General features: G+C 45.5%; 1 protein-coding gene across 1 annotated transcript; it reads left to right on the forward strand.

Annotated features, from left to right (window-relative positions):
• The first annotated feature begins 445 nt into the window (after positions 1-445).
• Positions 446-4,427, forward strand: LOC119161921 (lamin Dm0). The gene is made up of 3 exons (XM_075876816.1): positions 446-466; positions 2,190-2,482; positions 3,398-4,427. Exons 1-3 carry the CDS (start codon positions 446-448, stop codon positions 4,425-4,427), a joined length of 1,344 nt encoding a protein of 447 aa, XP_075732931.1.
• Positions 4,428-13,265: the final 8,838 nt, after the last annotated feature.

Raw genomic sequence — 13,265 nt, forward strand, 5'->3', positions numbered from 1 at the left:
TGTAATGTCAACCAAAGTTGCGAGAAAGTCTGCCCGAAAAACAGCGTGTGCGAAATTGTGTTGGTAACGTGCAGCATAACTTATACATAAAATACTTATTGCGCATCAGAAGAATGCTTGAATGCGCGCAGTAAAGTAGAAAATGTAGACTAAACGCTATCAGTGTCGATAGTTATAGCGCGAGAACAAAACGACGACACAGAGGCTGCTTGACACATAGAGCTTAACATAAATTTCATTCCAATAGGCATGCAGTCACAAACATCGACAGTAAAAACTATCTCAGCCAAATAAGAAAAACCGAAATTTAAATATAAGTGTGCAAAAACATACGGCATATAACTTTTATTCCACGTCGTAGGCGCAGCCGTCCTTTACTTGTGAAACGCACTTCGACCCGACGAGGACTACGCTATCAACACTTAACAGAGAATTACCATTAACGATGTCTCCTACATACGACCGGGTGGGTCGTCGCAATGATGCGTTTTCGAAGATGATTGATTGATTGATTGATTGATTTGTGGGGTTTAACGTCCCAAAACCACCATATGATTATGAGAGACGCCGTAGTGGAGGGCTCCGGAAATTTCGACCACCTGGGGTTCTTTAACCTGCGCCCAAATCTGAGCACACGGGCCTACAACATTTCCGCCTCCATCGGAAATGCAGCCGCCGCAGCCGGGAATCGAACCCGCGACCTGCGGGTCAGCAGCCGAGTACCTTAGCCACTAGACCACCGCGGCGGGGCTGAGTTATCGAAGACGTCCATTCAATGGTGCGACGAGAGACTGTTGCTCCAAACGGCCACTGTACTTGTCGTTTACTGTATTTTAGTGCGATTGCTTCACATTTACTTACTCTCTTAACAGGCATACACATGTGGAGATGGGGGGAGTCTGATGGTTTTGATATACACGTACACAATCTGCTCAAACTAAAACTACCACCGATAGTCTGCAGCCCCCCTCCCCCCCCCCCCCCGAAAAAATTCTGGCTACGGCCCTGACCCTTACCACAGAGCAGTGGGAAGGCACTCTCCGCGACGGTGCTCCCTAGGTCTTCCGGGCGCTTGTTTTGCGGGCCTGGGCTGTCGTAGAGGTTTGCATAGATGTCCCAGAAAAGCAATCCTCGCTGTTTTCTTTAAATTTGAATAATAAAACGTTTTCATTCAATGGAACACCTCCAAACATGCCGCGCACTCCGAGAGACAGTAGTGCGAAAGGAGGCGCCGTCGCCGCTGTCATCGCCGCGCCGAGACAGGTGCCGACGCCACTGTGCGCCACGGCGCCAGAGCACATAGGGTACACGAACGGCGCAGAATCAGAATTTCGGCAGCGGCACAGTCTTCTACATGCTGGCCGAGTGAAACTTGCTGCATCAGTGACAGTTATCTCTTGAAGAAGAGCCGCCTCATTTTGCGATCGCTATTTGTTTCCTGTTTTCTTTCAACTTCAAACACCTGTTACTAAGGCAACACGACATTGCAATAAAACTTTTTTTTTTGCGGCCTGATAGCGCTTGACTTGTCAACGGCCGCTTGATAGTAGCGACAGCAGCAATATGGCTTCTCACTTCCTCAAACGGCCACTCACTGTGTGTGTGTTGCCACGTTTCTCTGTGCGGCTTACCGATTCACGCTCGTGAGAAGTTGAGTACACACTCAAGTTTATACTCATGGCTATACACACACTGATACGTTCTCACTCACGTTCATACTCACGCGTACTGGATCCCACTCACGTTCCCTCAAATTCATGAGTACTCATGCACACTCAACACGTTCAAATGAGTGTGAGTGAGTGTGCTCATGAATAGGTGTGCCTATAGCTGTTGTAACTTCGTCTTCACTAACGTAGCAGACGACGTTCATCATCATCGCGAGTGCTCTTCACGAGCTGCCGCTCACTCGAGGGCACAAATCCATCAGTTTTTTTTTCTAATAATTTTTCCATTAAAAAGCGTTCCTTTCGGACGTGCCATCTCTTGTTACTGCACGACAGCAAGGTAGCCGGCGTACCTAGAGGTCCATTACAAGGTGCCGAAACCGAACGGGATCGTCAAAACTACGCCAACCTCATCGATTCAAGGTGTCGCTCTGTGACCTATGAAACTTTGGCGTAGAGTTCCCGGCTGCCGACTGAACCATAGAACGGCTACTCCGACAACGCAAGTGCCTCCGCTCGCAGCTGGATGCTGTTATACAAGAAGCGGAAGGCCTCCTTCGGGAACAAGAGCTGTCGTCGTCACAGGTCAGCATTTCAATAGACAGAGTTAACGTGATATACGGGAAGATAACGAAGATCGATGACAGCATACTAGATGAGACTCCCGACGAGCTGATCGACACAGAAATGATGGACGCGATCAGTTATGGGGACAAGATTCTGACGCTGATGTCAAAGCTTCGCTTTGCTATTCAGAACGATCGTGCATCGCAAGTCTCGCGCCCAACGACGAGCCAGGCTCTCGTCGGTGTCTGGTCGGGAATACCGCTACTACGGCTACAGAAATTTGATGGCAATTGACAGCAATGGCATCGATTTTGGATTCAGTTCTCCCCGGCAGTACATAACAACGACGACCTTAGCGCTGCCGACAACTTTAACTACTTGAGCACGCTTGTCACTGGACCTGCCGCCACAGCCATATCCGGACTTCAAGCATTGGGCTAGTGCTATGAAGATGCAGTGGATATCCTCAAGAGGCGCTTCGGAGACGAGATGATTTTTGTACAGCAACATCTTTGATGTCTCTTAGATCTTCAGCCAGTTTTGTAGTATTCAAACACCACCAAAGCTCGAGAACTCTATTACGAGGTTTAAGCCCACGTAAGGAGTCTGAAAGCGCTTGGAACAAGCCCTTCCATATACTCCTCCATGCTACGGGAGATTCTCTTACGTGTCACGACATCAGACTTAGTTCTGAAGTTTCATGAGAGCCACAAGACGACGACAACAATCGCTGCGGTGTCCACGATGCAAGCGCAAAGGGACTCAAAGGACATGATGACCAAAATCAGAAAAGAGCTACAAAATCTGCTGGACTTTCTCGAACATCGGCTTCACTGCCGAAAAACCCTCGCGGCATATACGACACCAAGAAGGCCAGAAATACGTCAGAACACTCCAGAGATGTCGAGACGAGTTGGGAATCATACCATGCCATCGACAGCGTGTCTGCAAAGTGTTTTGGGGGAGCCCGACCTATGTCTTTTTTGCGAATTATCAAAGCATTGTGCTGAGGTCTGCGACAGCAAAATGAGGTTGACAGAAAAGAAAGAAATGCTCAGCAAAACAGAGCGACGTATTCGATGTTTGAAGCAAAGACATAGGGCAAGGTATTGTAGAGGAAACCAAAAATGCGACAGATGTTATCGACGACATGTAACATTCAGGTGTGACCCAGATTTCAGGAAGAAGGCAGAAGGAACCACAGCGACAGCAGTCAACCTCCTGTCGGAACAAGTAAACATCAACGACCGCCTCGCTGCGTACATCGACAGAGTGCGCGAGTTGGAACCCGAGAACAGCAGGCTCACGAAGCAGATTGAAACGAGCCAGGAGACCCGCACTCGCGATGTGACCAGCGTCAAGAATCTTTACGAAAGAGAACTGGCCGAAGCCCGGCAGGCCGTTGACGACACGACCAATGAAAGAGCCAGGCTTCAGCTGGAAGCGAAAAAATGGCAGACCAACGCTGAGGCTCCGCAGGCAAAGCTGAACAAAAGGGAGCGTGTGTGGTCCACAACAGGGCGACGCGCGACAACTTTGGAGTCTCGGGTTTTCGACCATCAGGGACGCCTGAACCAGGCTTTGACACAGCTTAAGGATGCCGAGAATCAGTGGGATGCCCTGGCAAAAGAACTCGAGCGAGTCAATAAGGAATCGCAAGATCAGATCCTGCATTGCACAGGCCTCAGCAACCGAGCCAAGCAGCTGAATGAGCAGCTGGACGTACAGAAGTCCATTGATGAAAAAGAACTGGAGGAAATGCACGTTGTCAAACAGACCGAGATCACAGAAATTGATGGGCGTCTGCAGGAGAACTTTCAGCGCAAACTGGCCGACACGCTGCAGGAACTTCACGAGCAGTATGAATCGCAGATGCAGCTGAACCGGGAGAAAATGCAGAGCATCTACGAGACCAATATGCGTGACCCCCAGAAACGGTTGGACCGACGCTCGTCGGACTCTCCTATTCCACGTGATGAGCTGCACACCTACAAGACTTGCCTGGACGATGTCAAATCTCGCATCGCTGAGCTAGAGTCTCTAAACCAGTCCCTGTCATCCTGTGTGTGGGACTTGGAGCAACTGCTGAAAGAGCGTGACTGGAACACCCGAGCGATGATGACAAAGGATGATGAAAGTGAAGACCTTCTGAACCGCCTCTTTCAGAAGAGAGGAGACTTGCAAACCTTTTGAAAATGTTGGCAGAAAGAATATCTTGCTTGCTTGCTTGTTCCTTTGTTTTGTGGCTCTCACCCACTAAGGGGGATTGGCCAAGAAGCCGGTGGTTAATGCAAGTAAATACCTATAGATTTTCTAGATTAGGGGAATATGAATACTGTGTTTTGACTGTGAAATTAATTTGGCGCAATGTTAAAAAAAAGAAAAAAAAGAAAAAAGGGGGGGGGGAGAAATAATAGAATTTGTTAAATATCTGTGGTGGAATCGTTATATGAAATTCTCCTGAAAGTTGAATCATTGCAGTGTATCAGCTAAATAGTAAGTGGTAGTGTGACTAGTAAAATTCGAAAGCTGATGGCTGACTCAGCAAGGTAATCTTCTTGTGTTATATATGAAATCGCAGAGAGCCCCGCAGATGTTCCGGTCGCTATGTCCCAATGAAATGGCCCCAAAAGACAAAATATTGGGAGTATTAAGTGATATTCCTAATTTTCTGAATAAAATTTCGACGCAGTGTTTTCTTTGATTTTTGAATCGGTGACATGTGATAAGAAAATGGTCGATATGTTCAGGTTCGTTACAGCTTGAGCACAGAGGGGATGGCACCAGACCAGACCTGTTTAAGTAGAAATTAAGAGGTGGTACGCGGCAACGTAATTTTGTTACCAAGACTTCCAATTTACGCGTGGGACACCATTTATTATTCCATGTGAAGTGCAGGTGCGAGAAATCTGGATTCGGTATCATGGTTTTTGATGAGTCTTCAAGAAGGGAAAGTTTTCTAAACCTCGCTGCTTTTACATAAGCTGTAGGAGGCATGATTGGCATAATCGGAAGATCAAGAGATGTTCGCGCAAGTTTGTCAGCCATCTCGTTTATAAATATACTACGATGGCCTGGCACCCATATCATTCGCACTAGACGGATGTTTGCTGGGATTAATGATTTAAAAGTCTCTAGTACTGCTGATGTCGACGACGATGATAAGAATGAACACACAGAATACGAGTCAGTCACTATCACAGCTGTCGAATGAGTCACAGGAAGTTTACGAATAGCTAGTATAACGGCCGTTAATTCCGCTTCAAGTATAAGGCGTAATGATAATGACCAGAATAATGAGAGAGAAAAAATACCCACACCTGCCTTCTCGCCACTCATAGATGCATCCGTTGCAATTACTGTATTAGTACCTAATTGAGACAGGTGTTGTTCTAATAAACCAATCAAATATTTAGAGGGCAAATGTTTAGCGTTCATGGGAAAGATATCGTCAAATTCTATTTGCACTTGGCCGATTGGTTTGACAGATGGTGTGATCTCGAATATATTAACATTTAAAGCATCTAGAAGTGTTTGAACAAATAGCACTTGGGGTTTATATACATGGGACCAATGCTCATTGAAAAAGACACCAGGCTCGGCAAAGAATACAAATTGTCGCCTTCTTAAAGTGGATTCAGAAAATTTTAAATAGGTGTTTACTGTTAAAATACGAAATCTGCAAGCAAGGGTGGGTATCCGAGCTTCTTGATACAAAACATTGTTAGCTGTGAATTTTGGCACACCTAAACAACTACGTAGGGCTTCCCGCTCTAAGAGAATGAGGGGGTTTATTTTGTATGCTGGTCCACCAGAGAATAGTACACATCCAAATTCAAGAATCGGACGAACGTACATGTGATAAATCATGATCATCGTATCTCTGCGAAGACCGGAACGGAGGCGGCCAAGCCTACTTATAATTCCAACAGCGTGTGTAGCCTTAATTTTAATATATTCAATGTGGTCACGCCAGCTCAGTTTTTGATCGTACAGTACACCCAGATATTTAATACAATTAACCTGGGGTATTATTTCTTGATGGTACTGAAGAGAAATAGTAACTGGTGAGTCCAACGGAAAAACTATTATAGCACTTTTAGTTACGTTCAGGTTCATATGAATTTTCTGAAACCAGGTTTCTAACGTTGCCAAATAACACTGTAAAGTCGAATGTAGTGAATAAATATCGTTGTCAGATGCAAAGAACGCGATATCATCTGCATATACGTATACGTGTACCTTATCACTCTGTGGTATTGAACTTAACAAAATGTTAAATAGCACAGGCGATAGAACAGAGCCTTGAGGAACACCTCTCGTTTGGCTATACTTCGGCGTGGAAATACCTCGTTGGAAGCAATAAAATTTTCTGTCTTTTAAGAATTCGTATATCCAATTTGTTATGTACTGCGGGAACGTAAGCTCTTTTAGGACATTGATAAGAACAGCATGTTCAACACTGTCATATGCCTTGGCTAAATCAAGGGTTACTAGGGCTGCATATTGTCGTCTGTGCCGAGCAAGCTTTATACGAGCCTCTAAATCAACATGCGCCCACCATATAGAGTAACCTGGTCTAAATCCAATCTGGCACGCACTGAGTATCGCATTATCTGTTATGAACTTCGTAACTCTAATGTAAAGTATTCTTTCTATTAACTTAACTACGTGTGATGTTAAAGCGATTGGCCTAATGTTATCTATCTGCATTCCTAGTCCCTGTTTTTTAAGAAGCGGTATTATTTTTGCAAGTCTCTAGTCAGGAGGTATCCGACTATTTTCAAGTGAATAGTTGACAACGTTAAGGAGGTCTTCAGGAGAGATGTCGAATAATATTTTTAACATTTCCGAAGTGACGCCATCTGGTCCAGGACCTGTGTTTGGCAGAATACGAACGACGTGCGCAAGTTCATCCCTACTTACTTCAATAAAATCATTTTTGAATGACGGTTTTGCACACTTTATTTTGATTTGTGATGTAAATCTCTTCTCCAATTCTATTGCAATTTCCGTTAATGTATTTTCCAAATCAGTTGGAGAAAAAATAACTGAGTCAATATTTACATGTGCTGTAATAGCTTTACGATTACGGAGAAATCTGAATAGAGCTTTCTTGTTGCCACTCTTGGATAAGTAGCTGTACCGTTTTTCTTCATAATCGTCTTTCGCTAATGAAACTGTTCTCCTAAAGGTAGCTTTAGCAAATAAATAATTTCTCCAATTAGTCGGACATTGGTTGGTGAGGAGTTTTTTCCATGCAGCGTTGCGGCGTCTATAATCTCTGGCGCAATCCGCATTTCACCAGGCAGATATGAATTTTCCCTTTGTTGAAGATATAGTGAACTGTGATTTTTTAATTGTACACTTTAGGGTGGAACAAAGGCTCATAGCTTTCATATTTGTTTCCATATTGGGCAAGGAAGACAGCGTTGACTGTAAGTTCTTTTTAAATTTAGAGTAGTTTACAAAACTTTGCACCTGGCGATCCACCGTCACTAAAGGAATGCTGACTTCAAATACCAGGGGGCAGTGATCACTACTTGTAGCAGTATGAAGAACAGTCCAAGACAATATTGTCACACTTGAGCTAGCAAATGTCAAGTCTAAGACGGACCTCGAATTACATCGAACGAATGTCGGAACTCTGGAGTTCCAACAAATAAGGTTATTCCGGTTAGTCCAGTCCCACAACCGTTTTCCTGATGAATCAGTGTGGAATCCCCATGAAACGTGATGGGAATTGAAGTCTCCCACAAATAGAATACTGTTTCTGCAAAAACTCGCAGTCACGTCAAGGGCTCTTTCATCTTGTATTCCACCCGGAAAGTAGTTGTTGACTATAGATAGTGGCGCGCATCCGGGAAAGTGAATTTCCAGAACCAATACTTCATAATCGTGTGATATTTGTTGGTAAACTAAGTGTGCTTTATGGCAAATTTTGGATGAAATGAAAAACATTAATCCTCCACCACGTGAGTCTCGGTCCAGTCGAAAGCACTGATAGTCTTTTAGATAGAAGTTTTGATCAGAAGACAGCCAAGTTTCTTGTAAAATTATGACGTCTGGAGATTGTTGAGAAATTAGATATAATAAGTCGGTAGTTGCAGAGAGAATTGAACCGCAGTTCCACTGAAGTACTCTAAGGTACCCTATGATGATAAGCAAGCAGTAGCAACTGCTTGATCTAAGATACTATCTTTTAAGAAGTCCACTTTAGTCCTAGGTTCCTTCACACTCTTTTTTGTTTTCGGATGAGAAGAATTATTAAGTTTGCTAGTGGGTGATCTGGTGCGTTTCAAAAGGCGAGCATCCATATCTACATCTCGATTAATTATTGATTCTGAATCAGATATACCTTCCTGCTCAGTTGTGTTAGGACTGGAAAGCATTGCCTCATTATCAATAGAGACATTTGACTGATGTTCGGCAGGTTTACTAATTGAGGCACTAGGAGGTTGGATACGCTTAGTTATTCGATCAGATGTACCCGACATCTGTGAATCCATAATACTATTGAGTGAGTCGGACAGATTGAGTAAAAATTTTTCTAATACTTTTTCTACGGCCTTTTCTACCATAGCAGAAATTGACTGAGAAAGTGATGCATCCATAGAAAGAGGTGGACGAGCTGCTATACCGGCATAACCCTGACTCCTGCTTTGAATTTCTGCAATTGCTTCTCTACGAGAGCATCGTCTCCTTTCAATGATTTCAATCACCTGAAGTTCCTTTGATCTTGCAGGGCAGTTAGGATCGTCTGCAGCGTGATTTGCCTTGCACAAACAGCATGTCTTATTGTCTGATTGACACTCAGCAGTACTATGACCAGCCCCGTATATGGCTCCGCATATGCGGCATCGAGTCTCCGATCGACAACCTTTAGTACTGTGTCCAAAGCGCCAACATTTAGCACATTGCAGCGGACGGGGAGCCAAAGCTTCGACCTTATAAATAAGCGGCCATGCCTTGATCTCCGAAGGGCGATCTGTTCTAGCGAATGTGGCAATTACAGTTTCAGTGGGAACTTTCTGTTGGTTTTCCTGTTTGGTATACAGCGGTAAACAGAAATAACACCTGCTGGGGAAAAGATGTCCAAGACTTCTGCTGGGCTTAGACTTGCGTCTACCCCCCGAACCAATCCTTTGCAGCAAGCTAGATGAGGTGGGATAAAAGAGCTCACCGGATGTGATGCAAAAGTAGTGCACTTCAGAAGGTCTTGGATGCAGGCCTTGTCTGGTGAGCAGCATAGTATCCCCCCGCGTCCAAACTGATGAACCTCTGTTATCAGTAGAGAGTGGGGAGTGATCGCACGAAGTTCCGTTTGGATTGTCTTGGGGTTTTTCATGCGGATGAACCCACCGGTGGTCGGCACCAAAGCGACAGGAACGCTACAGGTTCCATTGCGGAGAAACAACTCCAGAGGAAGATATTGAGGGGGAACAGAGGCTGACCAGAGGGCAGGCCTCTGGCCCGGAGAAGAAACAGACATGAAATATGAAGTTACACTTATCAATGCACTAAAACAGTTGCGGAACAAGAGGTAGATCTAATAAAATAAAATAAAAGTAACCGCCGGCTACTTGACCGCAACCCTGAGGATGGAACAAGGAACGCAGCCGCAGGCACGAACAAGGAACGGGCGTCTTGACTAAGCGCGGCACGGTGCTTATCTAGACGCACTGGGAAACTTCGTCGTCAACAAAGCTAAACGCACTGAATTGCTGATGGAAGGAAAGTTAGTTTTTATCGGAGACAAAAATACCCTCGGCAAGTTTGGGTGATGACAACAATAAGATACTTACATAACGGACGCGATGTGAAAGTTCGCTCCTGTTCCCTGCAGTTTTCGGGCAGCTGAAATCAACCACCCTGTACAAATGCTCTACACACTGCAAGTAGAGTGACGCCATCAGTTGGACCTGGGAAAATGTTGTAACTTCGTTTTCACCAACGGAGCAGCGGACGTTGATCATCATCGCGAGTGCTCCTCACGAGCTACCGCTCACTCGAGGGCACGAATCTATCCGTTTTTCTATTCGCTGTTCCAATAAAGAGCGTTCCTTTCGGACGTGCCATGTCTCGTTCCTGCACGACATCCAGGTAACCGGCGGAGCTCGAGGTCAATTACAATAGCTGTGCTCATGAGTTCAAGACAAGACCTACGCGAAACGTTGTAGAGGCGCAACTTCGCCACAGATATCAGAGTCAGCCCAGGTGGAACTGTGAAAAACGCCGCGACTAGTGCCCTCATCGCCGCACTGCAGATGATTGGGTAGAGTAAAGCAAGCCGTCCGCAAGTGAACGTGCATAGGCCCTTCTCTTTCGTTGCTGTTGAAGTGTGATTTCCTTAAAATGAAGGACCTGACAAGCTTCTTTCATTAATCCAACCTAGTTTCACAAAAATAGTAGCTAATAAAAGTGAACTGCCGGTGCAATACAAAACATGCTTACGTTATTTCGGCGTGCTGCAACTCTCAATTTAAGTGCAAACGACCATCGCATGATATTGAGTTCAAGGCAAGCACTTCGAAGTGCGTTCGGTAACACCTAAATGCGTATGTTTGGCATACACGTGTCGCCAAAGCGATGCAGGAGCAATGTATCTTATATGAGTTGTACGAAGCTCGCTTTATTCGCCATGAATGAGCCCGGTGAGTTTAGCATTTGCAGTTGCATTCTACATCTATTTCTCGCTTCGTGTGCGTTGACCTATTTTATTACACATGTGGAGAATGCTCTGTTGACGGCTGACTTCCGTCACTGCAAATAGGAATATATGTGTGTTCATTTTCTAGGTGTACAACGAAAGGCATAGCTGAAACCTCCGAGATAGCTGCGGCAATCGCGGAGACCAACGGTAATGTCTATCGCGCGCGTCGCCAGCCTACTGTTGCACTGAGTACATCGCAGTCAGAGGCTCTGTTGAGCTTCATAATCAATGTTACCATGGTTTTCTGTCAAGGGTACTCAAAACCATAACAGGAGTCCTACATTATCACACTTTCTCATGCCACCGGCCGTGGAGAACGTGAGTAATTCGCTTACCCAACATGTTCGACACGGGCCGTATCCAGCGTTCTCATGGTTCTGCTTCGGGACAGCCACGGAAGTCAGTAAAACTGAGGTGCTTTACGTCCGTGGCAATTTACAACACAACTAGCGTCAACTGAGGTATTTCTTCGTAGGGCGCGGAGCTGTTGCGTCTGCGCTTGATTTCGCCGTCGTTCTGGCGAGTGGGCCAAAAAGCACGCCATGGCGTTTTGGTCACGCGTCTCACTAGCGGAGAGAAATTCGTAGCTCTTTTTGTCAGCATTCAATGCACAACCATACCTAATATTTGCTCAATTTGTGTTTCGCCCGCGGTACTCGCACTTGGTTGTGCAGCAAAGTGTGCAAGGGAGTAGAGCTTTGCATAATCCTAGACTGTGCTGACAGGTGCCCCTATAGACAAATTCCACCGGACTTACGTCACGAAAATGCGGTGGCGCTGTCTTGGTAGGCAAAAGACGCTCTGCCTACCGCAATTTCTGCTGCGTTTTCAATAGTGCATGTGGAGAGAAACGAGAAAAGTCAAGAAGTCAAGAAACGAGAAAAAATTGGCCCCGTATCTGCATGTAATCTGCAAATGTCGTCGAAAAACGATAGCCTTGCGTGTGGAGAGAGTGAACAAAACATATATTTCATGTTCTGCGCAAGAAAATCAGTGAATGGTATTCCGGAGGCGCTGCGTTAGGGTGCATCGAGCGTGCAGCGGAGGCGAACGAGCGCATCAAGTCACGTCACACGTGAGACATGAGCGCCATCTGGCAATTTTTTTTTAAAACAAAGCGCGTGGCCCTGAGATGCACGTGCGCACCCGTCTCAGAGAACGCAAGGAGACGGGTAGGGGCCACCACCGTGTCTTCTTAGGAAAGCGTTGGAAACACTCGCCTTTCCATGGAAGCGTTGCATAGTCAGCGCAGTGTGATAAGCGCTACGGTCCTTAGAATTAGTTATGCATGCCTTTTATAGTAAAAGATGAACATGCAGAATATATACGTGTTGTTATGGTGCGTCAGATATGCGCAATAATTGCTTTTTCATTGACAATCGCACACATATGAACGCTGATTCTTGAGCAACATTGGTGGGCGGTGCGGAAGGGGTCGGCCGTTCAGGGTATCGGAGGGTTTAGAGTAACCGGTTAGAGGTAACGGGGGACAAACAGAGAAATATACAGACAGACATGCAGACCAAAGCTTTTGCGTCTAAGGTCCACAAGAAAGACTGTCATCTTTAAAAAAACGGTATGCCGATGAGTGGCGTCGCGGTTGGATGAGACGCGTTTCACAACTTAGTTTCGTTTGATGGCGCACATCGCAGCCCTCACCGTTTATGGCGTCTCACAAGGTCATTTTGTTGACGCACATCGCAGTTTTCAGCGCTTACGGCGGAGGTTACGTGCGGGCGTCGCTATAATTTTACCCATAATGTCAACATCGGCTTACCTGTGTTTACCAACATAGCATGGGCGTATATATACATGTCTGCAAAACTCCAGAGTCTGGCGTCTATATCTGTTTACCAGCTTCGGTGGCAGAGATATACGGGAGCAAAGGTTTATTGAAACGCGGCTCAAATTTTATCACAATTCGACTTAACTTATGATTTCCCAGCTGACAGAAGCTTACGCTTTCTTGACATCAACCTTTTATTCTGTGAGCAACATGCATGCGGAATTATGAGTGCGCGTTTGGTAAAAAAAATAAGTACGCGTTCTTCTTAGTCGGTTGAGATTCGCCCGCCAGCAATATTTTTTGTTGTTCACATTCAAACAGGTAATGAGACTAAATTCACTAAATCGCATTTGTGGTTCCTATAATAAGCGAGCTGTGAAAAACCGACCAATTACAACAAGCAGCACAGCTGTTTTGGGCCAACTGTTTCCCATATCTAAAGGAGAACCCGAGAAACACAGAGATGCGCGGTGGTCATGCAGTCCCATCGGAGAGCAGCGCTGTCAAACAGGCACGGTGGGCAGCGCTCGTA

The sequence above is a fragment of the Rhipicephalus microplus genome, chromosome X, assembly GCF_043290135.1.
Source record: "Rhipicephalus microplus isolate Deutch F79 chromosome X, USDA_Rmic, whole genome shotgun sequence".
NCBI lineage: Eukaryota > Metazoa > Arthropoda > Arachnida > Ixodida > Ixodidae > Rhipicephalus > Rhipicephalus microplus.

Coding starts and splice junctions, on each gene's coding strand:
- LOC119161921 (XM_075876816.1), top strand. CDS start 446: ATGTCTCCTACATACGACCGG. Junction 467..2,189: donor TGTCTCCTACATACGACCGG/GTGGGTCGTCGC, acceptor CTCCGCTCGCAG/CTGGATGCTGTTATACAAGA. Junction 2,483..3,397: donor CAGGCTCTCGTCGGTGTCTG/GTCGGGAATACC, acceptor TGTAACATTCAG/GTGTGACCCAGATTTCAGGA.